Source organism: Mustela erminea, chromosome 6, assembly GCF_009829155.1.
Source record: "Mustela erminea isolate mMusErm1 chromosome 6, mMusErm1.Pri, whole genome shotgun sequence".
Classification (NCBI taxonomy): domain Eukaryota; kingdom Metazoa; phylum Chordata; class Mammalia; order Carnivora; family Mustelidae; genus Mustela; species Mustela erminea.
This window is the reverse complement of record NC_045619.1, coordinates 55663327-55688113: the sequence shown is the minus strand read 5'-3', so window position 1 is coordinate 55688113 and position 24787 is coordinate 55663327. Positions and strand designations below refer to the sequence as shown.

The window sequence follows — 24787 nt, the reverse complement described above, 5'->3', positions numbered from 1 at the left end:
GTTTTGTTTTTATTGAATGTGTTTTACCAAATACCAGACTTCAGAATTTTTGTTAGGGTTTACCCACAGCGTATGAGGCAAAGTTGCTTTAATCAGTGTAGACAGTCAAAGTCAAAGATTTCTTGCTTGTTTCCAGACATGATAGCCTGCTTTTTTCCCATTTGATTTGGTCAGTTTTCTCTTATTGAAAATCTATGTTTAAGGTTCTGCCGAAAGGCTGTTTAGTGTATCTTGTTTTCTAGTTCTTTAGTTTTATGGGAGGAAAAAAAAATTTAAGGCTGGGTTGTAGTTTAATAAAAGTGAACTTCTTACCCGATTATATCCTACCCATAAATTCTCTGGGAATTTGAACTTGAGCCCACGCCCAACCAAATAAAGCTCAGTCACTCTCCTTGCTGAGCAGGCGGTTTAAGCACCCCATAGCCATAGGATCCTTTTCCTTCTGAGAATTTCTTTGTGAAGGAAGTGTTTAAAATGGCAGTGTGCCTCTCTGAGAGGCAGCCGCTGCATCGCCCTGGGTCCCACCTATCAGGCCAGCAGGCATCCCTTACCCACCCGCTGCAGCCCTGGCTGCGGGGCCTGGTGACAGATGAGCTGTTGCCGTTGGCAGAAAATAACCCATGGGTTATTTTCTGGGTAGGTAGAAGGGGGAGCTTGTGTGTGGGAGAGGTTCTCACCTTTCTTCTGGCGGGATATACGAAGTGTCAGTGTGACTGACCTGGAAGCCAGGATCTTGCCTGGGCAGTTGAAAAAAATAACTCCTCCTCTAGAGTAGGAGGGAGATGATGCTCAATGGAATCGTTTAAAAACAACCATTAAGAAATTTTCTATTTGGGCACTAGCTTTAAGGCTATGTTATGAGTAGGAAAGAAAATCAAAAGAAAAAAATTTTTCCTTATAGCTAATTGCTTTAGAGGCCAATACTGGTTTTTGTATAGGCAGACTGTACTTTTATTTTTTAAAAAAGATTTTATTTATTTACTTGTCAGAGAGAGAGCGAGAGCACACAAATAGGCAGAGAGGCAGGCAGAGGGAGAGGGAGAAGCAGGCTCCCTGCTGAGCAGAGAGATCCAGGCAGAGGCTTAACCAACTGAACCACCCAGGCGTCCCCATATGTTTTTTTTTTTAAATCTATTTATTTATTTATTTATTTATTCCAAAAAAGATTATTTATTTATTTATTTATTTATTTGACAGAGAGAGATCACAAGTAGGCAGAGAGGCAGGCAGAGAGAGAGGAGGAAGCAGGCTCCCTGCTGAGCAGAGAGCCTCATGCGGGACTCGATCCCAGCACCCTGAGATCATGACCTGAGCCGAAGGCAGCGGCTTAACCCACTGAGCCACCTAGGCGCCCCCGTATGTTGTTTTTTTAATGAAAACAAATTCCACTTGCTCATCTTATCATTAAAATAGTGTTCGGCTTAAGGTCCTCTGACATAACTAATTCAGTGGTATATTTCATTTCATTGACACTCTGCAGAGTAGAGTGAATTTCAGTAAATAAAATTCCACTGATTTCCATAATAAAATCATAGATAAATTTCCATAGGTAACCAAATGAAATCTAAAACATGAAATAAATTATGCATAAACTTAAAAATTGTATACTAAAGGGAAAGATTCCCAAATAATTTATGTTAATATTAAATATTGAAATCTAAAAGAAATCGTTTGGTAAATACAAAATATACCAAAATTAGCATTTCTTAAAAGGGGATTTGCCCATTTTGTTCACTGACCTGTATAGTCATTTTGTTATACTAAAATGTTCCTGTAGCTTATCTCTTTCCCTTCATAAATAAAGTTATTTATTTATTTATTTATTTATTTATTTATTTTTGAAAGATTTTATTTATTTGAGAGACAGAGCATGAGAGGGGAGAAGGTCAGAGGGAGAAGCAGACTCCCCATGGAGCTGGGAGCCTGATGCAGGACTCTGTCCTGGGAATCCGGGATCATGACCGGAGCCAAAGGCAGTTGCTCAACCAACTGAGCTACCTAGGCACCCTAGTTTTTAAAAATGTTTATTTCTGAAAGTGGGAAACTTTGCAAATATTTGTTTAGTGGCCCTGGTTAAGGTTACTAGTCTTTGGTCTGAAAAATACTGATTTCTTGACTTTTTTTTAGAGAAATAGAAAACTTCACTATATGCATAGAAAAGGGTTCTTTAGTTGTCTTTCTTTCTTTCTTTTTTTTTTTTTTTAAAAGATTTTGTTTATTTATTTGACAGAGAGAGATGACAAGTAGGCAGAGAGGCAGGCAGTGAGAGAGGGGGAAGCAGGCTCTCTGCTGAGCAGAGAACCCGATGCAGGACTCGATCCCAGGACCCTGAGATCATGACCTGAGCCGAAGGCAGCGGCTTAACCCACTGAGCCACCCAGGTGTCCCAGTTGTCTTTTTTCTTTTCTTTATTTTCAGTGTTCCAAAATTCATTGTTTGTGCACCACACCCAGTGCTCCATGCAATATGTGCCCTCCACAATACCTACCCTCAGGCTCACCCCCCTCGCCTCCAGAACCTTCAGTTTGTTTCTCAGAGTTCACAGTCTCTCCATTTCCCAATGTCTTCCATGTTATTCCTTATACTGCACAAATAAGCAAAACCATATGATCATTGACCCTCTCTGCTTGACTTATTTCACTCACCATAGTCTCTTCCAGTCCTGTCCATGTTGATATAAAAGTTGGGTATTCATCCTTTCAAAATGTGGCATAATATTCCATTGTATATATGGACCATATCTTCTTTATCCATTTGTCCTTTGAAGGGCACCTTGGTTCTTTCCACAGTTTGACGACTGTGGCCATTGCTGCTGTGAACATTGGGGTACAGGTGGCCCATCTTTTCACTCCATCTGTATCTTTGGGGTAAAGACCCAGTACTGCAATTGCAGGGTCATAGGGTAGTTCTATTTTTAATTTCTTGAGGAATCTCCACACTGTTTTCCAAAGTGGCTGCACCAACTTGCATTCCCACCAACAGTGTTAAGAGGGTTCCCCTTTCTCCACATCCTCTCCAACACTTGTTGCTTACTGTCTATTGGTTTTGGCCATTCTAACTGGTGTCAGTGTGGTTTTGATTTGAATCTCCCTGATGGCTAGTGATGATAAACATTTTTTCATGTGTCTGTTAGCCATTTGTATGTCTACTTTGGAGAAGTGTCTATGTTTTTTGCCCATTTTTTGACGTGATTATCTCTTTTGTGTGTGTTGAGTTTGAGGAGTTCTTTATAGATCTTGGATATAAGCCTTTTGTCTGTAGTGTGATTTGCGAATATCTTCTTCCATTTTGTGGGTTGCCTCTTTGTTTTGTTGACTGTTTCTTTTGCTGTGCAGAAGATTTTGATCTTGATGAAGTTCCAAAAGTTCATTTTCACTTTTGTTTCCTTCGCCTTTGTAGACATTCTTGAAAGAAGTTGATGTGGCCGATGTTGAAGAAGTTACTTCTTAATTTCTCCTCTAGGATTTTGATAGATTCCTGCCTCACATTGAGGTCTTTTATCCATTTTGAGTTTATCTTTGTTGTCTTCTGAAGGGCCTACTGCCACCCAGATTTCCTTGATGGTAGATTGGGGGATCCCGTCAATGGCAATCTCCTCAGAAGAGTCTTCCAGCTGCTCCGGCCACCTGTCCCATCTCCTGGGTGTCCGGTGGTGGGGGGCAGGGCGTGCAGGGCTCCTCACCGTGGTCCCCAGGCAGCCAAGAGGGCAATAAGAAAAAAAGTCACTATAGTGTTTTAAGTGAAAGAAGAAAGCAGAATGCACAACAAGTGTATGTACTGTGTAACCAGTTGAACAAAGGGGAAAAGGAGAAAGACTACATATTTGTATCTTATTCTGTATTCATTAAAAAAAAAAAATCTTTGGATGAAATCAGAAGAAATTATTCACTGTGGTTTCCACTATAGGGCAGGGGGAGGACCTGGGCAGATGGGACCAGGGTAGGAGAAGGATTGTCAGTGCTTTCCTGTTTTTCACTTAATGTATTTGTTGGGTTTCAGTATCGTGGCAAATTTTAATAGCTTTGTTGATGTAACAAACATACAATAAACTGTATATATTCATGGTATGTATACATTTTATACCTTTTTTTGCACCAGTGAATTTGTTATCTATTAAAAATGGATAGAGGGGCGCCTGGGTGGCTCAGTGGGTTAAAGCCTCTGCCTTCCGCTTGGGTCATGATCCCAGGGTCCTGGGATCGAGCCCTACATTGGGCTTTCTGCTCAGCAGGGAGCCTGCTTCCTCCTCTCTCTCTGCCTGCCTCTCTGCCTACTTGTGATCTCTGTCTGTCAAATAAATAAATAAATTAAAAATCTTAAAAAAAAAAATGGATAGAAAAGGGACTCCTGGCTGGCTCAGTCAGTGGAGTGTATCATTTTTTTTTTTTTTAAGATTTTTATTTATTTATTTGACAGAGACACAGAGAGGGAACACAAGCAGGGGGTGTGGCAGAGGGAGAAGTAGGCGTCTTTTTGAGCAGGGAGCCCGATGCGGGGCTCGATCCCAGGAAGCTGGCATCATGACCTGAGCCAAAGGCAGAAGTTTAATGACTTAGTCACCCAGGCATCTCTGGAGAGTGTGATTCTTGATCTTGGGGTGATGAGTTTGAGCCCCATGTTGGATGTGGAGTTTCCTTTTATGTTTTGAGATTTTATTTTTTTAAGTAAAGAAAACAGTTAAAACTTTAAAAATTGTTTAAGTAAATTGATAAATAGTAATGCTGGGTGTGCCCTGGATTTTGTAATATGCCTTTGGGCCCTTATGGTTCAATCTAAGAATGTTTATTCCTTTTGACTTCTTGTAGAAATTTTGGGTAAGATTAGCTTCGTGGTTTTGCTGACAATAGAAGTGTTCTCTTGTCATCTTTTAAATCCTACCCGATGCAAAAGTTTTCAAAAACAAAACTATCACAGGCATGTTTCCGATCTCAGGGTATTGACATTCTTCAGAATAAACAGTGAATGCCCAGAAAATTTTAAATTAGAGTTGTAGCCTAGGATGAGGAATTAACCAAAATTCTGTAGCTTTAAATAAATAAGGTTTAAGGCTATTGTTCTCCTACTCCGCTCACCCCATTGGCAGGGCTCTGCCTCTCTCATAATGGGTTTGGGACTTCGGAACATCAGAGTTTGGGCATAAAGCTTTAATAGGAGGGCTCTAGCTGGCCTCAGTATGACATGAAGGGCTGTAACTTTATCCTTATTTCACATCCAGTGCTTTGCTTCAGTTGCATCCTTGCATTAGGGTCACCTTGCCCAGATCTTTTCTTGGCCAGGGGAAGGGTTTTTTTTGTATCTGGAAGTCCTGACTCTGGTTCTCTGGGTAAGGATTCCGTTTTCTGCCCAGTAGAACTTTGCTGTAGCCTCTCTTTGGTTTCGGTGATTTGGGCTTAGGAGATTTGGCTGAAGGGAAGCAAAGATGAGAACTTTCTAATTCAACTTTGCATGTTTGCTGTCTTCTCCCTCCCTTTGTCCCTTGATCTGCTAACCCAGATAACTGCTTTGTCCCATCCGGATTTTATCATCGAGAGGAGCCAATCAGACTCGGATACCCAGTGCTATTGTTGGAATCAACTTGCTCCTATTCTCAGATTTCCACTTTCTGTGCCACCAGGGCACCCTCGTGGACAAGTTGAGCCATTCTTTCTCAGTCCAGCTTCATTATGGGAACGGGTACTTGGGGAAAACAGGGAAACTCAGTAGTGGGAGCACTGGTTTGGGGATCAGACAATCTGAGTACAGGACTTCACTCTGCTGTGAACTGTCACTGAGCGGTGGGGATGCGGTTCGAAGCTGCATCCTTGTAGGCACTCTGCCAGAGTATCTTCGTTGGTTCACTGTACAGATTCTTTGTTTTAGTTTCTTCGTTGAAGATAGAGATGATTTTTGTACCTCGTTGCCAGTCAGCTATACTAAAAATACATTAATATAATGAAGACAAGAAACGGCCAAGCGGTGTATTCTGTGGAGCTGACTTGTCAGGTGCGGGGGGCGGGAGAGAGGATTTCTCAGGGGCCTTCTAACTCCGCGTTAGTCTGCTCTGACGGACAGGGAGGGCACGGCTTGGGTGAGGCTGGATGACACAGGAGGGCGGAATTGCCCCTGCGCTTATCTGCTGAATGAGGTCTGGTAGATTCCGGATGTAAGGCAGCTCTGGCCACCATTGGGATCTTCAGAGCAGTTTCCCTCCTTTTTCTACATAAGTAGTTGCATTTTTACTGCCTTTAGATAACTTGGATAATTTTGTCCTCCGAACAGCCTTTGTGAGGAGACAAGACCTGCATTGTAGCTACAGTTTATAGATGAGGAGCACGTGGGCTGGAGACGTTACATGATTTTCCAGAGTTGAGTAACAAGTGGCAGGGCCACTCCTCTCGGTATCCTCCCTGTACTTCTCCCTGCTCCAGCGCCTCATCTGTAAGTCTGACGTTAGGGGAACAGGATCCAGTGATGTTTGAGGGTTTTGCTATCCTGATCGGAAATCTGTTAACTAGATATTTATTCTGTATTTTAAATCATTTGTGGAGGATTTTCCTTACAACACCGTGAATTGAGTATCTTCTCTGCAAAGCACTATGGAGATAGGAGATAAAATCTCTGCCATTGCATAGCTTCCCTTGTAGAAGGTGAATGCCAGCAGTGGGCTTCTAGTGAGATGTAGCGGAGGGTGGATTGTGAGCGGAGATGGGCCAGGGAGCTAGGAATCTGACAGTGCTGAAGGTCAGGGTGAGATCCGAGCTCTGGGCACAAAACTGCCACCAGTGTCCGTGAGGAGGTGGTCACTTGTGGGAGTTTGGCAAGAAGAGGAAAGCACTGGGTCAGGTGCTAAGGGTTCTGCGTGTTTGCTGTGTAGTTGTTGACCTGGTGCCCCAGGTGAAGATGTGAGAGTTTCTAAGGCCAAGAGTCAATGCTTCATTGAAGAATGAGGTGCAAGAAAATGAGGGGTAAGCCTGTGAAGGGTCAAGGTATGGGGCGATGGACTGACCAGGGCCATAGCTGTGAGACTGCCTTGGTTGGAGCTGGGTACATCCCACGCCCCCAGCAGTGAGCTCAGCAGTTGGTATGACAGGGATATCGGCCATTTTTGCTCCTTCTCTTCCTTAAAAGGCAGCTGAAATGTATGGAAAGTTTTCCTAAGGGCCATTTACAGGGGCTGCTGTGGTGCCTGGTGCATGTGTGTGTGAGTGTACGTGTGTTCACATGCCGTTCTCAGGCCATCAGAAAAGATTTTTTTGTCTTGATAGTGTGGGCTTGCTTACCTGGTTGTATTGTAGACTGTTGTTGTTCTGTGCTCTTTTCAAGAAATAAGCAAATAAAATGGAGGAGCCCCATTTGGAAAAAAATGTTACTGCAAGCAGCTTTTTATAGCTCTGTCAGTCTCATGCTACAAGCATGTCGTTCTGGGCCCCAGGTCACTATAATTCATGACTATGTCTTCTCTTGCCTTCTTTGAGTTTTTATGTTTTGATGTAAAAATGAATTATCATCAGTAGGTTTTCCGAAGCCATGCCCGTTTGTTCTTTTTGTTTGTTCAAGTGAAGCAGTGCATCAAGTATGGAATTAGATTAATGGAGTAAATATTATGAATCATATGCTCTCGCTAATCTGATGCTCTTTCTCTTTTTTTGACCCTGTGTTTTGTTTTCTGTCTGTCTTTCTCTCTTCATGTAGGATTTTCAGCCCAGTGTAAAGCTGTTGGAGCGAGGAGCAAAGGTAAAGAATGATGTAATGCACTGGCCGCCCCAGAGCATCTTTTGTTGTGGATGGTTATTCCAGTCATCTCTTTAGGAATCAAATGTGAGGGGCTGCTTTGTGGAGAGTGCTTTGCAAGAGCACATCAACGGGGAAAGAGAAAGGGACATTCACTTGGAGGGCTCTTGCTGAAAATGGGTTTAACTCTCCTTTTGCCAGTCACCACCAGCCTGACCTCATACATTTGTAGGACAATGGAGTGGCTGAGCCTTTGAGCACACCACCATTACATCATCGTGGCAAATTAAAGGAGGAGGTGGGAAAAGAAGACTTATTGTTGTCATGGCCCATGAGATGACTGGGACTCAGATTGTTACTGAGAGGCTGGTGGCTCTGCTGGAAAGTGGAACAGAGAAAGTGCTGCTAATTGATAGCCGGCCATTTGTGGAGTACAATACATCCCACATTTTGGAAGCCATTAATATCAACTGCTCCAAGCTTATGAAGCGAAGGTTGCAACAGGACAAAGTGTTAATTACAGAGCTCATCCAGCATTCGGCAAAACAGAAGGTAAGTGCTTGCTTTCTTTCTTTTTAAAACAGACACCCTGAATGAGGAAGAATTTTAAAACAAGGTCTCGCTTTTAAGGGGAAAAGTAATTTGAGGAAGTTTTCGTTGCTTTTTAAACTTTGGTACCTTAGGGATACCTCAAAGTAATTTACTAACCACATAGTCACATTTAAGAATATTTCTAAACTATACAGAAAGGATAATTTGTTTTAATTTGGTCAAGTGCTGTGTTTTCCTATTAATGGTTTGCTAAACTTAAAAAAAAATTTTAAACACTAATAAGTAGTAACAGTTGATAATGTGATATTAATTATTAATAACTTAATATATGATAATTTATAGTGTATGTATCAGTAGTTACTATATATATTATTCTGTGTTATCTACAAATTTACTGAAAGGAAATCATTCTTTTCAAGGGCCTTGGGAAGAAAATGGAAACTAATTATATTAGAAGTGCTGTTTATTTGTGGGGAGGGAAGGTACCATTGTTCAGGATTTAGGGATATAATTTATCTTCAAGGAAGGTTGTTTTTGGGATTCCAAAATGTCATCCTTGTGATAGGTAAAGCTATTTCTTTTATTCAGAAATAAAAATGGGTTCATGTTTTAATTTTACTAGACAGCTGATTTAAGTAGAAACCTTTTTTTTTTTTTTTTTAAGATTTTATTTATTTATTTGACAGAGAGAGAGATCACAAATAGGCAGAGAGACAGCCAGAGAGAGAGATGAGGAGAAGCAGTCTCCCTGCTGAGCAGAGAGCCCAATGCGGGACTCGATCCCAGGGTCCCAGGCCCCTGGGATCATGACCTGAGCCGAAGGCAGAGGCTTAACCCACTGAGCCACCCAGGCGCCCCCAAGTAGAAACCTTTTAAAATGTTTCTTTAATTGAAGGATTGGTGGTTTATTTTGCATATCATTTTGTTTTATGAATTTTAGTCTTTTATAGCGTTTAAGATTTTAAACCAAGGAGATTCGAGCACATCTACACAGAAATAGCATCAGTTTTGCTTTTAAAAGTTAATCTGTAATCTTTGCTTTTAAAAGTTAACTTTTAAAAGCAAAACTGATGCTATTTCTGTGTAAATGTGTAGACAAGCATTTAAACCATTTGTATGCTAGGTTTATCCAGTCCGTTGACTGCATGTCCTTTTTATTCAGATTATCACCTGAAAGTGGTGGGTGAGGCCGCTGCTGGCCTCCAGGATTACTTTTGCAGCTTCCTTCCTAACAGCCTTACATTTGCCCTGCAGGTTGATATCGACTGCGGTCAGAGGGTTGTAGTTTACGACCAGAGCTCCCAAGATGTTGCCTCTCTGTCTTCAGACTGCTTTCTCACTGTACTTCTGGGTAAACTGGAGAAGAGCTTCAGCTCCGTTCACCTGCTTGCCGGTAAGGCTGGTGGCGGACTTGAGCGGACTTTGTATCTTGCAGAGCGCCCCGGTAAGCAGCGTTTCACAGCAGGTCATCGCAGCTGCGAGTATCCTGGGGAAGTGGACTTATTTATAGGTTCTAATGGACACACCATTCTTCCACAATAGTCTGTGTGTTTGTCACTTAGCTCACATGCCTCTTCATTTGGGATTTATTTGTTAGCTAGAAATGTCACATAGATCTGTGTGCTGCTTCTCGCGGGGATTTTTCCATTCATCTGGGATCTGCAGACACGGAACGCTCTACCTCTCAGCTCCTGCTCTTGGTTTCCCACCCCCGTGGCAAGAACCAGACCAGTGTCATGGTGTCAAATTCTTATTAAACAGAGTTATGGGGACTCCAGCAGATCAGCTAACCATTCTCAGACGTATTATGAGCAATGACAGGGAGAATGTGTATAAACTGTTTCTTCTAGTGATTAGGGAGACAGTTTAAAGCTCACTTAATTGTGTATTACCATTTTGTTTTTACAACTGAAAAAGATCTCAGTTTGCAAAGACTAAGCAAATGATTTTATAAAGTACCTGGGAAGAAGTATTTTAAGAGCAAGTTCCATTTCACTGAATTCCAAAGCAGTGTTCATCCTTTGCTCACAGGTGGGGAATACAGTGTGACAATGCACAGTGACCTTTAACACAAAGCTGCTGTGTCCTGCAGATTCTGCTACCATGGAAGGCAAGAGGGCTTTTAAAAATGTGATCTAAGAAAACAAAATATAGTCGATACTATCATTTTCACACCTCGGTCTTTTGTTGTAAGGAGGGTACTGTGAACTTGATGTCATTGGCATTTGATTTTAGAAGTGTAAACGTTTCAGTTTTCAGAGAATCGGATTAATCAGGTGTTGGTGTGTTAATACTTCATCTCTGTGAAAGTTCAGATAAGATTTCTTAGTCTCCAGTTCTAGCTAGTCAGCTTTTGCTTCAGGTCTCAGAAAGCAGGCTTGGTTTCCTGTCTTTTGCTCTCGCTCTGATGCTTCCTGGTCTTTCTGTTAGCATCCTGGGGAAAAAGCCAAGACACCTAGAAGTTTTTGGAGTTCTGTGACTGAGAATTAGAGTATCAGGCTTGGTTTCTTGTTGATAGGCGCGCTCTTTTCCCGGGATTGTGCTGTGGTGAACACAACTTTTACTGGAGTTCCACTAAACTGATCTGGTGAGTTTAAGAACTCCTTTTGTGCTTCTTGTAGGCACAGTGAGGACTTTACCTTGGCATGCTATTAATAGGACCAGGATTTTTCTTAAAGCGGATCCACCAAGATGTGCTTCATGGCAAAGTGACTGTCCCACCTCCCTCTTGTTTGAGACACTTTCCCTGTGGAGGGCTCTGACTCCACAGCTTGGCTGAGCAGACACTCCCACAGGAGTGAGCTCCTGCTGAGTTTCTAGCACAGGGGGGTTAGTTCCTTGAATACTCTTTCCCCTTTAACAAAGAGCACTCCTTAGTTCTCTGGGAAGGTTCTTACCAGCCTTGCGTCACTTTGGGAGGAGCACTCCTTGGACAAGGAGGAGAAAGCTTTCAGTCTGCGGCTAGATTGGGCCGGCAGTGGATTGACATGTGGAGTGACACACGGAGTCAGAACACCCTGACATTCCCATGTCTACAGGAGGTGCTGCCTGGGTTGCCTGGGTCTGAATGAGAGTCCATCCTGGCAGCACCAAGAACCACACTGAATGTACTGATGGCACCATATCCTGGTCCACACCCCAGAATCCTGTGTATCTTTTAGTTTAGGAGGTGGCTTCAGGTACTAAATTGAATTGTCTTGTTTGGGAGTTTCTGAGCAGCCAGATCTCTTATGGTACCTAAGTGAGGGTTCTGGGTGGTTGAAAGCCTCCCAACCACCTAGATGCCCCTGACTAACTGGAAATTCCCTGGGTTAGTGAGTCTATTCCTCGGAGTAGGCAGAAGAGCGGTAAGTGGAAGAGAATGCCAGGGAAGCTCCCCTGTCCTTTCTTGGCAGCCCATTTTGTTGTCAAGGTCCAGTTGCTTGGGATGTTCAGGGTTGTGGACATAATGACGGATGCTTCTTCAGTATTTTGTTGGTGGGGGGGACATAACTGGAAAAGCCCGCAGGCTTCTCGCAGGTGCTACAGACAGTGACAGGGTAACTGGAGACTGCGTCCCCTGCCAACTGCCCCTGTTGGTTTCAGCAGTTGGAGATGGTGATCAGCCTCATAACAGAGATGCGGTGACTTCTTCGAGGTGCTTTCTCCATGGGTTTAGAGCTGTCAGCTACTCTGAGATTATTTGGGAAGAAAGTATCAGATGTGAGATGGTTTTTATGGCCATTAGATATGGAAGTAAAGGATTGTGGTCCAAATTCCATTTCCATTCTCAGGGCCATCTTGCCTGGGAAAAAAATGGCTTTAGAGAAGGGGAACAAAAAGACATCCTCAGGGAACTGATAGAAGTGTTTATTTTTTTTATCTTTGAAAAAGATTTATTTATTTATTTGACAGATATCACAAGTAGGCAGAGAGCAGGCGGAGAGAGAGAGAGGGAAGCAGGCTCCCTGCTGTGGGCCTTGATCCCAGGACCCTGGGAGCATGACCTGAGTCAAAGGCAGAGGCTTAACCCACTGAGCCACCCAGGCGCCCCAGAAGAAGTGTTTTAATGAGCTTCTCCCTCCAACAAGTGGCGACCCACACCTACCCATAGGACCTCATTGTTGGGACATAAAGAAAGGCAAGGTTACTGAAGGAAGCTCTACTGGAATGGGCGTAATTCCTTAATATGGAACAGGTTCTGTTTGGGGATGGGGCTAGCCTATTGTTTTTTTAAAACAATAATGTTTTAAACAATATTAAACAATATTGTTTCTTTAAAGATTGGATATATTTATTTATTTGACAGAGAGAGCACAAGCAGGGAGAGTGGCAGGCAGAAAGAGAGGGAGAAGCAGGCTCCCCACTGAGCAAGGAGCCCGATGCAGGGCTTGATCCCAGGAACCTGGGATCATGCCCCAAGCCAAAGGGAGATGCTTAACCGACTGAGCCACCCAGGCGTCCCTTAAACTTGCTTCTTTCAGGTGAAAGGGGTTCTCTTAAGTCACTTGGGCAGCTGCTTATTGGGGAGACCATTTTACTAAGGCTTCAAGTCCTGAAACTTGGACCCTGGTTCTGCAATGAACTCTGCCTATACTGGCCTCATCTGCAGGCCTCCTCAGCCTGGCACCTTGACCCTTGCCTGACCAATTTTCCCCTCTTCTAAGCCAGTCAGTATTCCCAAGATTAATTTGGTAGCCATATACTATATTTCATTATTATCTTAAAATATTCTTTAAATCTTATATTATCGTTTTTCATTTATTAGCCTAACTCCCCTACTAGATTCTCTTTTTCCACCTGAGGTCTATGTCGTTTTCATCTTTGTGTTCCCTGACAAGGCCCAGAACTTCTTAAGTTCTCAGTAAATATTTGATGTATAAATTAGCTTACATGTAGGTTTGTCCCATTTCTATTTCATGTGATTTATTCTATTAGTGTAGAATATAAGTGATTGTATTAAACAGTGATGGAACTAATCTGAAAGTGTAGTGAAAACTTGAGATTGTTTTGAAATAAATGATTTACAAAGTATATTCAGTCAGAGCAAACATGTAGCTGTTATGGGAAAAGTATCTAATATGAAAATGTTTCCATCTATTTAAGTAGATTTAAACATGATTTTAAAAGCTAATAAAAATACCATGATGAAATAGTGTGTATCTTTATTTGATCCTTAAATAATGAGTGTTGATAAAAAGCTAATAGCTCTAGAGATCTCACTCTACTCATAGGAAGATACAAGTCTGTGAAACCATATAAACTGAGAATGGTTGTGATAATTTCTATAAATTCTTAAAGGTGAATATAAATTGACTGTTCTGTTTAGCCATTAGGAAGTCTCCCAATAATCAAGCCGAGCCAAAGCATAGCATCATTCTACCCCCAGATGAGTAAAGGGTTTAATTACCAGTAGCAGCCTCATCTGATAAGAAAGAATGAATTTGGATTCCTTTGGGACATTCTCCATCATCATTGTTGTATAGGTGATGACAAAACCATCTTTTCCATTTTTTTTGCAGTTGTGAAATCCGTTATTTGATAAGCAGTTTAAAAATGTGTGTATGCTCCCACAGCCATCTGTGAAAACAAGGCAAAGAATTTGAATGAATGGAGTGACAGAATGGGTGTCATAAACATTTGTTTCACAAAAATGACCATCATGGAGGGTCCTGGTTGTGAGGATTGGCTTGGATGATGCCCGTGGAGTCTCTGTAGTGGCTGTCTTCCCTTAAAAGCTGTTATCCTTCTGAGTTAGAAAACAAATAGTTGCCACCATTGACTTACTGATCAACTTTTTTTGTCTTGGTAATGGTCAGAAAACTTGTTCTCTTTAAAAAATAATCCTGTTTCTTGGCCTCATTCACCATGTATCATTTTATTCTACTTGCCTTTGTCTATTGTGTCCCCTCCTTTTTTAAAGTTTTTGACACAGAGAGATCACTAGTAGGCAGGCAGAGGGGCGGTGTGTGGGGGGGAGGCAGGCTCCCTGCTGAGCAGAGATTCTGATGTGGGGCTCCATCCCAGGACCCTGAGATCATGACCTGAGCTGAAGGCAGAGGCTTAATCCACTGAGCCACCCAGGTGCCCTGTCTGTTATATTTCTGAGGGCACCAGACTGATCATAAATCTAGAAGAGAAAAGGAGAAATACCGAACTTGGACTTTAATTTCTAGCTAACATAGAGAAAAGAGAATAGATGGGTTGTTCATAGAAATAAAGATCAACCTAAAGATGAGAAATGCTGTTATTTCCTTCTCTTTACTCACTGTTGTGATTCTGAGTAAAAGCAAAAGGGACCCACACAGTAATTAACTCTGCAGCACTCATTTCTGTCCTTTGATGAGACATAGGATAACCAACCCTCCAGCAAAACAGCACACGTGAATCACAGACTCCAGCCCTTCCATTTACAGACAAGGAAAATAACCCAGCCCTGAGTGACTCTCCCAAGCTCACTCCCACCACGGGCCCAAGGCCCATATTAGCAGTAGTTCCAGAGTCTTGTGGAATTTCATCAGGAGGCTGGACTGAAGGCACTTTTCATGGTAGCCCTTTCTCGGACTCTTTGTGGATTTCAGAGTCCTATTCTTACTTCCACATTTTATGGAATGAAGCAGTGTATGAAAATATACCGTTTATAAAACTTTTTAAAAACATTACATTATTTTAGCCAGGGTGATCCCCACATAAAAGTCTAACTCCTCTGTTCTATGCTGAAGGGTAGTTCTGAATAATGATAGAAGATACCATTTATTAAGCATTTATTGTTAGGTACAGTGTCAGTAAAATGCTAAGGGCTTTTACAAACATTTTGTCTCGGAAGACAGCTAAGGTCTTAGGTTAATGTTTGCAGTGGTTAAAGGCCAAGTACACATTTCTTTGTTTTGTGTTAGATTTTCTAATCTCATTAGAACCAGGAGGGAGTAAAAATATATTTGACTACACTTTTTCAATGTAACAGAGACCTAGATTCAGTCAGTAGATCTGTATAATAAAGATACGGCTTTGGTTTAGTGGACTCACTGTCTTTCCTAATGGAAAGTAGGGTAGAGCCCTGTCTTGCTGGTGACAGGTTTTACGGTGCGTGCTACTGTTACCGTTAGTTCTGTGACCCAGTTTGACATTTCTGTCCTATTGTCTAGAGAGGGGCCTCTTCAGTCATCCCATTTCAAATCCGGCAGTAGTTGGTAGAGGAGATAGAAATGGATGGGTTTCAGTAAAAGTACTAAGTTGCCCCGGAGTTGCTGTTCTTGGGTTTAAAAAGCTGCAGAGACTGAAAGCCCCTGAAAGCAGACCAAACACCGGTGCCGTCTTGCTCGCTGGCGGCTGTGCGCCCAAGCCCCAGCTGGCCTGAGGCCCCGCTGCCTGGATCGTCTCTCTCTGGCCACTGCCTGCCAGTGTGGTGAGCTGGTTTATGTCACTGCCCCCGGCTCCCGGTGCTGAAGTCACAGCTGTGACTGGGTCTTTTTTAAAGACGGCCCGCAAGCCAGATTGCAGATGTTTCCTTGTTTCCTCATCTTGATCATCTGCATGAGCCAGGGGACAGCAGCCTCGATGACCGCAATGGCCTTAGCCTTGCCCTGGTCGTGTCACCTGTGGTTCTGGAGAAGCGCTAGGCCCAGGACTTCTTTCATCCAGTCCACCTCTCAGGGCTTCATGGGCACTTTTGTGGTTGGGCCCTGGGCTGAGCCACCAGAAAAGCAAAAGGCTGGGCCTTGCCCTTGAAGAACCTAGCCACCAGTTTGGGGAAACATGTCTGACGTGGACGTCGCGGTGTGATGGGGTATCATCGGCAGAGGTTGGGAGGATTCGGTTACGGCGCTGGGATTCTAACCGGACTTTGTAGGATGAGTACGATTTGGAGGGGAATGGGCCTGGGCATTTAGACTGGGGGAGAAACACGATTCAGAGTGTCAGGACTGAACTTTGATTTTAGGGGGCAGTGGGGGGACTAGAGTGGATTTATTTGCGAAGAGGAAAAGTGGCCATTGAGAAGAAATGAAGTCAAATTATGCAAGCCCTTTAAACCAGAAGGACAAATCTGTGAGCTGTCAAGAATTGGACTGCAGCCCCTGCCGCCTCCCAGTCCCCAGGTCTGTCTGCTGAGTTCTCAGGGCGCCTGCCCGTCTCCTCTCCTGCCAGCAGCCGAGTCAAGCCGAGAGCATCTCCCCTACTCCGGGGGCCCCAGGAGCCTCTTCACTGCACTTCTCCTACCTTCTGCCTTGCCACCTACAATCCATTACTCACTCTGGAGCCAAAGTGGTATTTTTATTTTATATTTTAATGTAATCCAGATTATATAACTCCCTGGCCTAATACGCGTCGTTGGCTTTTCGGATAAATTCCCAAATCCTTCAGACTCACAAGGCCCTAGAATGGCTGGCTTCCGCCTACCTCTCCAGCCTCGGTTCATTTCACTTCTGCGCGCCGCCTCCTGGCTGCTGCAGGCCTGCGGCGGCGGTGTCCTGGGCCTTCGCAGAGGCCCTCTCCTTGTGTCCCCCACTCACTCACCCTTTGTCTCCTGCTGGATTCAGTGTCATCGTCAGGCCTTCCCTAGCTCCCAGGCAAAGTTGGTTTTCTTAGTTACACACACTCCTTTGACCACCTACCTCTAATTAGTTAATACATCTAATTATTTGGTTGACGTTTGTCCATTGCTCTGTCCATTCCAGAGAGGGCCTCTGTTTTGGTTACCACTCCCCCATTACCTGTGTCCTGCTCACGGTAGGTGCTCATTAAGTGTCTCGTTGAACCTACAGATGATTCCAATGGTCTCAAGTTGTTTGGTTGACTGAACAGGTAGCCCCCTTTTCCTGCCTGCTTTATGAGGTCTCCGGGGAGGCTGTGCAGACGGCCGAAGAGGATTGTGAATAGAGAAGAAAAGAATACACAGAAGTACTTTATGGGAAAGCCTGCTACGGGCTTAGACCAGAAAGCTTTGAGCTTCATGTAGAAAGGCCTGAGAGAGGAGTTGTATGGTGATTCATGGACAGTGTACAAGTTAGTCAAATTTGATTTTTAGGAGTCATTCCCCAGCGACCAGACTAATAGCCCTTTTTCCTCTGACTCATAGTTATCTCTTGATAAATAACCTCATTTCACTGATGATCACTATAGACCTGTCAGGCAGCCCCTTCATTCTCATCTGCGTCCTAATTGAAATTGGTCTGATCAGTTTCCTGAGGGATGTGCCCAGATTCCCTGAGCCCTGGGGGTATTACTGGGCTCTTCAGGTCCTATGGACTTCTGAGCCACTTAGGGACATCTGAAAACATTTTCTCTCTCCACCTTTCATGTGAAATCCTCAGCACGCTTAAGATTGGGTGTGGCAGGAGCTCAGTGAGGATTCAGTGCTGCTTTTCCATGACCAAAGTAGCACTCACGGGTTCTACTTTTTTTTCTTTAGTAGCAGAAAAATGTTTTTCTTGTCTTGTGCTGCCGCTCTCACCCTGAGAGTGTTCTAGGGCATTGTGGTCTAGGAATAGGAAGCAGACTCTGGGCCCCCACCCATGCCAACATAGTTTTGGGCTTTGAATGGAATCAGGAAATCCTTTTGAACACCAAAAATATACAAGACTTGTGTCTGTCAACAGCTATTCATTGTAACAAGGAAGGATTCAGTAAACATTTATTGAATTTCAGTTATGTGCCAAGCACTGTGCTAAATGTTGAGGGGAGTAAAAATGAGGGTGAGACCTAATTCTTACCCACAAGCAGTTCACAATGTATTCTAGCTGGAGAAATAGAGGTCACAAAACAGACTCACAAAGATAATTCACAGTTACCAAGTCAGTGGCAAGTACTCTGCTGGATGGTTGCCATAAATTTTAGGGAAGTTCTAAGTTGGCAAGATTATGTATAGATAGGCTGGTCAGGAAAGTTTTGTATTTTGTTTTTTTTTAAAGTTTATTTATTTATTTTAGAGAGAGACAGCGTGCATGCAAGTAGAGGGGAGGGGCCGAGGGAGAAGGGAGAGTGAGAATCCTCCAGCAGATTCCCCACAGAGCATGGAGCTGGACGTGGGGCTTGATCCCGGGACGCTGAGATCCTGGCATGAGCCGAAATCAAGAGTCGGTTGCTTGACCAACTGAGCCACACAGGTGTCCTGGAGAGACTTTTTTTTTTTCTTTAATGCAACAGAAGAATATTGAAACTGTCAGAGTAACTCAGGAAAGGAAGATAGTATTGTGAAATTTGTTTCTGGGACCTGGCCCCCAGCACTGACCGGTGACCCCTGGCTGGTTCTCCACAGCCCCGGGTGTCTGTGGCTGTGACTGGAGTCATCTTGTGTTGAGAAGGTTTTGATGTAAAATGTATTTTATTGGTTATGGTAAAAAATCTTTGGAATATCCTTCTGTAGAAGAGGTATGGCTTGTGCTTGCCTATGGTTTGGAAGGAAATAATAAAATGGATTGGGGGAGACATTAAATTGCCAGAGGCCCAAGATTGGAAAGCACAGTGTGTTAGGAAAACAGACCAATTTTCCTTTTCCATGGAAGGCGGTGGCATGGAAAATCAGGTTGGACGGTGGATTGAGATTAGGAAGGGTCTTGAATGTCTGGCTCACAATTTTGTATTTTATTCAGTATTGAGTCGGTATTGAGAGCAGAGACCACATCAAAACTTTATTTTACGATGCTTAATCTGGCAGCAGAGGACATGAGTGGGGAGAAGGACAAGTGGACCAGAGAGAGGTGTTACTGAGTTTATCCAAGAGTGAGGGATAAGGGTCCTGGAGCAGAGGGCAGCAGAAGAATGGGAAGGCAGGGCAGATAGAAGGGACATAAAGGAAAGTCCGTGTGGGGCGCCTGGGTGGCTCAGCTGGTTGAGCATCTGCCTTTAGCTTGTGTCATGATCCCAGAGTCCCAGGATTGAGCCCCACATTGGGCTCCCTGCTCAGGGGGGAGTCTGCTTTTCCCTCTGCCCCTCCCCCTGCTTGTGCTCTTTCTCTCTCAAATAAATAAAATCTTTAAATGGGGGGGGGGGAGGAAAGTCAGTGTGTTTGGCACAGCGACTAAATGTTGCCAGACATTTTTGCGAAACAGTTTGGCTGAACTGAGAAGATGGGGTGACCATGGATGGGGATGTGGAAGGAAAGAGAGGGAGATGTTGGCTTTGGCTTTATTTTAAATGTTAATCTTTCAGGAAAATGATCAAAGGGAGTTGAAAGTGTGAGGTTGGATTTTGGGACATCAAATGGGACAAGCTTGGAAATCTTTGATTTTCAGGTGAAATGAGCAAATGTGGTCTCTTTAATAACCTCCCCTCCCATGCTGAAGGCAGTAGGGTCCTCCTAAGTCCTTTCTTCTCGGGAAGTCCCCGGACCCTGCTCACTTGGCCCTGTCTTCACATTTTACTGCAGGACCAGTAGGGGCTGCCTCTGTGAATCTGGCTCCCTCTTACAGATCTCCTTGTGGGTTCTGACCATTTTCCTTTCATTTGGTTCTTTTGGTTGCATTCTTTAAAATAATCTTTGTTTGAGGGCTTTTATTCGGGGTCCTAGCTGTGTTTTCTGGGTGTTTTAAGAGGAGTTTCTGGGTGTAGCTCCGTATTGCCAACTGCCAAGATCAGTAAAATAGCTATCACCCTACATCTTCTGAGAATTCTTTACTGAACAACACTTCTGGATTTTGCTAACTGATGCAGATAAAGTTATCTTGAGGGATAACAAGATCTAGACATTCTGAATCACAAGAAATTGGATTATTATAGTATGTGGTGGTTTTTTTTAATGCTAGTACTTTGAAAATTTAAAAGCTGTTTTGTTGTCTAGGTGATAACTGTATTAATCCACAAATTAGATTAGATAGGATTTCTCATCCCCTGACTGCACCAGGTGAGAGAGCTGATTAGTACAGAGCGAGCTATTTTGGAGATGTCATTTACGGGGCACATTTTATGAGACCGAGGCTACTTGTCTGGCTTCCTGCATAGTCTCTGCAGAAGTTCTGCTTGTCCACTTTCCTGTTAGTCTGTGCTCTGGTCGCTACAGAGCAGATGGACTAGGACCTTGCAGTTAATGCCTTCTGTTATTAGGGATTTTTTTTTTCATCAGCATTGTTCAGTGGAGATTGGCTGAGAAAGACAAAGATGGAATGTTGCTGAAGTTGTTGAGAAAAATCTGCCATGCTCTCTCCCCTCCCAGAGACGGTCTGTCAAACGTGTGGCCTGGCTTCAAGACCAGCCTGTCCTACCGTTACTTTTGTCCGTTTGCTTCCACCAGGGGCGCGACATTATGGCGCCTTCATTTTTGTTTCATTTTCTTTAGCTAGTTTCAACTCTCCATGTGGACAGTCCGCTGACCTGGAAGCATTGTAACCACACTTGAGTTTTTTTGTGAGCAGCTAGAGACAGAGTTGCCCGAATCAGTCGCTTCATTGTGAAGTGAAATGTCCATCTGTTGTGAAATAACGTCTCAACGATTGAAATACAGTGTCAGCAATTTAGTGTTTAATATTAGGATTGTCTCCTAATAGCACAGTAGCAGGTATTATTTTCAGGATGGAGAGAACTCTTCTGTACAGGTGGGGGGGTACTTAAATCCTTCACATGCACTCTGGGAGAGGTAATGGCTTGTATTCTGTCATGAAAAGGGAGTCTTTGTCTTACGATGGTTAAACTACACGAGAACTCTATTTAAAAAGTATGAAACCATATAAACTATGTGAAAATGATTTAATATGAAAAATTGATTTGCATTGACTGTTTAGAAGTACATCTCTCATAAAATTGAGCTTGGTATAAGTACTACTTTTATATAGAGCTGTGGAATTCCCCCCACCGTGTGGGAGGGAGTAGCTCTTAGCTCCTCTTCCCGCTATGCGTGGCTCTGGGGGGCGGAGGGAGCTCTGAGGACCAGCCACCTGTTGGAGAGGTCCTGTGTCTCTCCCTACAGAGGGCTGTCTCTAAAGGAAAGGAAGATGGCATGTATCTCTACTTTGACTAAAAGACTAGGGAATCCGCTATTAGAATTTGAGACTTGAGCCTTTAGTAGTAGTAAAATGCTACTTTTGTTTATTACAAATATTCTTTTTTAAGAAAAATCACGGTGATTTATAACTGGTTGCAAGGGCAGAGAGAAAAGAGCGACTGATTGGGATTGTTTAGTAGAATTGTTAAATGTATTTTACTTGGCAGATTTTTTCCCCCAAAATTAAATGGTGGTTCACATTGGCTTTTACAGAAAATGGTATTTGTGATTAGAATTGTTAAGGTGGTGCTCTGAAGGAAGTTTTTCTTGGCCGAATGAAAATAAAATACTATATAAGTTATGAATGTCTTTATACTAAACATTTTCTCTGTTCAAAGTAATATATATGTTTGTATTTATAAATGTGCATTCTACTGGTTGGATTTGTGGAAGACTAACAGAGATTGTACTTTGTCTGCCTGTCTGTTCAAATCTGTGGAGGCCAGAGGGGTCTGCATGCCTCCTGCCCGTCCCCTTGTCCGCATTTCTCTGCGGGCCAGGTGTGTCTGCGCAGACATCTTCCTCTTGGAAGCAAATGCTTCAGCCTAAGGGGGAGCGTGGTTACCACCATTCCTAGATTCAGGTCTGTCTTTAGGGAGCTCGTCTGGGTTACATGACTATGTTTTCTCCATTCCCAGATGGTAAAAACCATAAAATCTAGGGAGAGGAGGAATGTGGTGAGATTGGATAGTGAGTTAAATCCTTGGCCAACCTTAAAAGTATTTAAAAAGATTTTCAGCACAAGCAGATTGTGAACTGATGCTGTGTGTTCTTGTCAGGCAGTCTAACACGGAGTCTGGGGGATCGGGGAGGGTTATGACAGGGCAGAGATGATGACGGGTCTGTATCTGTCAGCCATTTGTAACAGAAAGTTTGCACAGATGAATTATACTTTTCTTGTTAGGTCTGGTTTGTAAGAGGGAGAAGGACATTTTAGACATATTTCAAAACTGAGTGGCTGATGAGGCCACAGATAGTTTTTCAAGAGTTCGGGGAAATCAGGCAGTGTCTCATCTGTTGTTAATTAATGAAATGAAACTGGGGTCACTAGAGTACAACAATGAATGAAAGGTCAGTGAATGGAAAAAACTGTCAATGAAGGAGGGTGTTAGCAGAGTGGAACATTGTCTTAGATAAAGATCAGGGAAAATGTACTCTTTGGCTGAGGTAGTGTTTTCTGGAAGTGACTAGCAGCCATAGTTTGGGACATTTCAGTCCAGACTGAGCACTAAATGAGTGCTCTGATTTCAACAAAATCTGTTAAATATTTTAAGGCTCTTCGGGTTTGTGCCTGAGATCAGCTGAAAAGATATGTAAAAAAGAAGTTTCTTTTTATTTTATAATGTGTCCTACAGTGTGTTATTGCTGTTTTGTTTTGGCTTTTTGGTTTTGTTTTGAGGTTAAAAACAGGTTTCTTGCTTTCATTTATTTCTGTTCTCTTAGAATTTTCTAGAGCCATGCTCATGTTTGAGAGTCCCCCACCCCACCTCCCAAGGTAACTGATTTAGGATCATGGTAGTAATTAGTGATAAAGCTGACCTCAAACAGCCCAGGCTGGCGGATGCTGGTGATTGTTGCCAAATTGTATCCCCTCTGAGAGCTGCATTGTGGAGGATGGCCTGGAAGTCCTCAGGACAGCTTCAGCTTCCCCACCATCTTGCACACTGTGATCACGAACAAACCAGTGACTGTTTCTATCTTAACTAGTTCAGCTGTCAGCTCTGTTCTTGGTTACGTGTGAAATGAGAGCATTGAGAGTCTCTTGTGTCTCTAGTCATGTCAGACTGCTTTCCCTTTTTTCTCCCTCATTGAAGCTTTTGAACCATATATGGCTTTGGGAAGTGAGGCTTTGCCATCAGTTTGGGAGAGGCCCATGGCTGTTTTTAGCCTGGTATTGAGACCTAGGTCACCAGGCGTACCATGCAGGGCCCTAAAGAAATCAGCAAGGCTGTACCTGCATCCTAAGAGTTAATCCTTTAGTATTTGGAGAAGATGTGTAGCACGATTGACAGTACGGTCTCTAGGGCCAGGCTGCTGGGGCTCATATCCTAGTTCTACCAGTTGTTACCTTGTGTCTTTTTGAAACTCTGTTTTCCTAGCTGTAGAATGGGAATAGTAATAGCAGCCACCTCCTAGTTATAAAGATTGAATAACTACTTGTAAGTGCTTAGAGCAATATATGTCACTTAGTAAATGTTAGGTAATTCTTTGATTACTTGTATTATTTGTATGTCTGATTACTTATAAATTTAAAATGGAATTCAAATGGAGTTTCCTTGGATTGTCTCTCTTTTTCTCTGAGAGGGTTTACTGAAATATGGTTCTGTTGGATTTAAATGAGACACCAGTCCATGAAATATTTTGGAGCCAGGATAGGGAAAAAATGTGAGAACAGTTCCCTATAGAAACACCAGAACCACAGAAGTTAGAAGAAGCTAACGTTTAAACTCATTAAATTGTAACCCAAAGAAATTTATTAATAAATATTAATTTATCAATTAATAAATAGATAAATTTATTTACCAATTAAATACTGATATTTAATTATTAAATATTAAATTTAAATATTAAATATTTATCAATTAAATATGATTAAAATTGATAATTTATTGATAAATTAATTTATTAATAGAATAAATATTCATTAATTTAGTAATCAAAATAGAGCCTATCATTTATTATGGTGGGTAGGTGTGAGATGGGCAAAGAATGGTAAGACCCTTTAACACTTACTGTTATAAGAAATACTTGGAGGGAAAAAAACCATACCTCACCTTGAATATAATTATTGTGCAACTAGACTGAGAAGGGACAGAACACTAATAGGAACAAAATTACAAGTCCTAATCAGTGACCCTCATATACAAGGCCATTAGAGGCTGACCCCTTTCTTGAGGTTGCCCGTGGGTTATGTCATGAGTGTAAGAGTTCTGCAAGTACTCCGTCCCCATACTTGCACTGGCCCTAGGCTAGCATTTCTTTATGTGTGAGTTGCCCTAGCTATTAATAGAGTTTAGGGGGTGAAATGGCCGGGGACAAGCAAGTTTCCCAAACTTATTTGAGTTAAATTAAACTCATTTTTTTGGAGATACCTTTTGGAGCCTTTAATAATGCTAGTGTGTGCTGTGACTCTCCCAGGGACAGGGTGTGCGGCACTTCTCTGACTGTTTGGGCCAGCGTCCCCTCTGCTCCCTGCAGGACCCCAGTGCTGGGGAGCACACTTTAGGAAATGCACCCTGAGAAGCACTGCTTTTTTCCCTTTGTGTCTCCGGTGAATCCTAACAAGACGTAGCTGAATAATTAGCTGCAGACGGAGGGTGGAGGAAGGTCCCCCCCAGATGAGGCCGGGTCCCACTGTATCTGAGCTCAGCTCCGCCGCAGGCTCGATCGTGGGGCTTGTCTGTGGTTTGCCGAGTGTGCGTGCGTAGGGCCTGGCAGTGGCGGTGTTATTCCTGGATGGGAGAATAGCGCCGGAGTGTGAAATCACAGCAGCTCCTGTGTGGCTGGAGGTCATGCTTGGAAATGGCAGGCGGTGAAGCCACGAACCTGTACGGGGACACGCCACCTGAAGGA

General features: G+C 43.1%; 1 protein-coding gene across 9 annotated transcripts in view; it reads left to right on the top strand.

Annotated features, from left to right (window-relative positions):
* The window catches only part of DUSP16 (dual specificity phosphatase 16), an 80095-nt gene that overhangs the window by 32014 nt on the left and 23294 nt on the right, over nt 1-24787 (top strand). For 3 of the 9 annotated variants that reach the window (XM_032347341.1, XM_032347340.1, XM_032347342.1), the window contains 2 exons: nt 7672-8262; nt 9517-9706. In XM_032347341.1, the coding sequence (XP_032203232.1) occupies nt 8035-8262; nt 9517-9706 (418 nt within the window). In that variant the 5' untranslated portion in view covers nt 7672-8034. The remainder of the gene's footprint in view (nt 1-7671; nt 8263-9516; nt 9707-24787) is intronic. The other 6 variants (XM_032347343.1, XM_032347347.1, XM_032347344.1 and 3 more) reach the window with 4 other exon arrangements.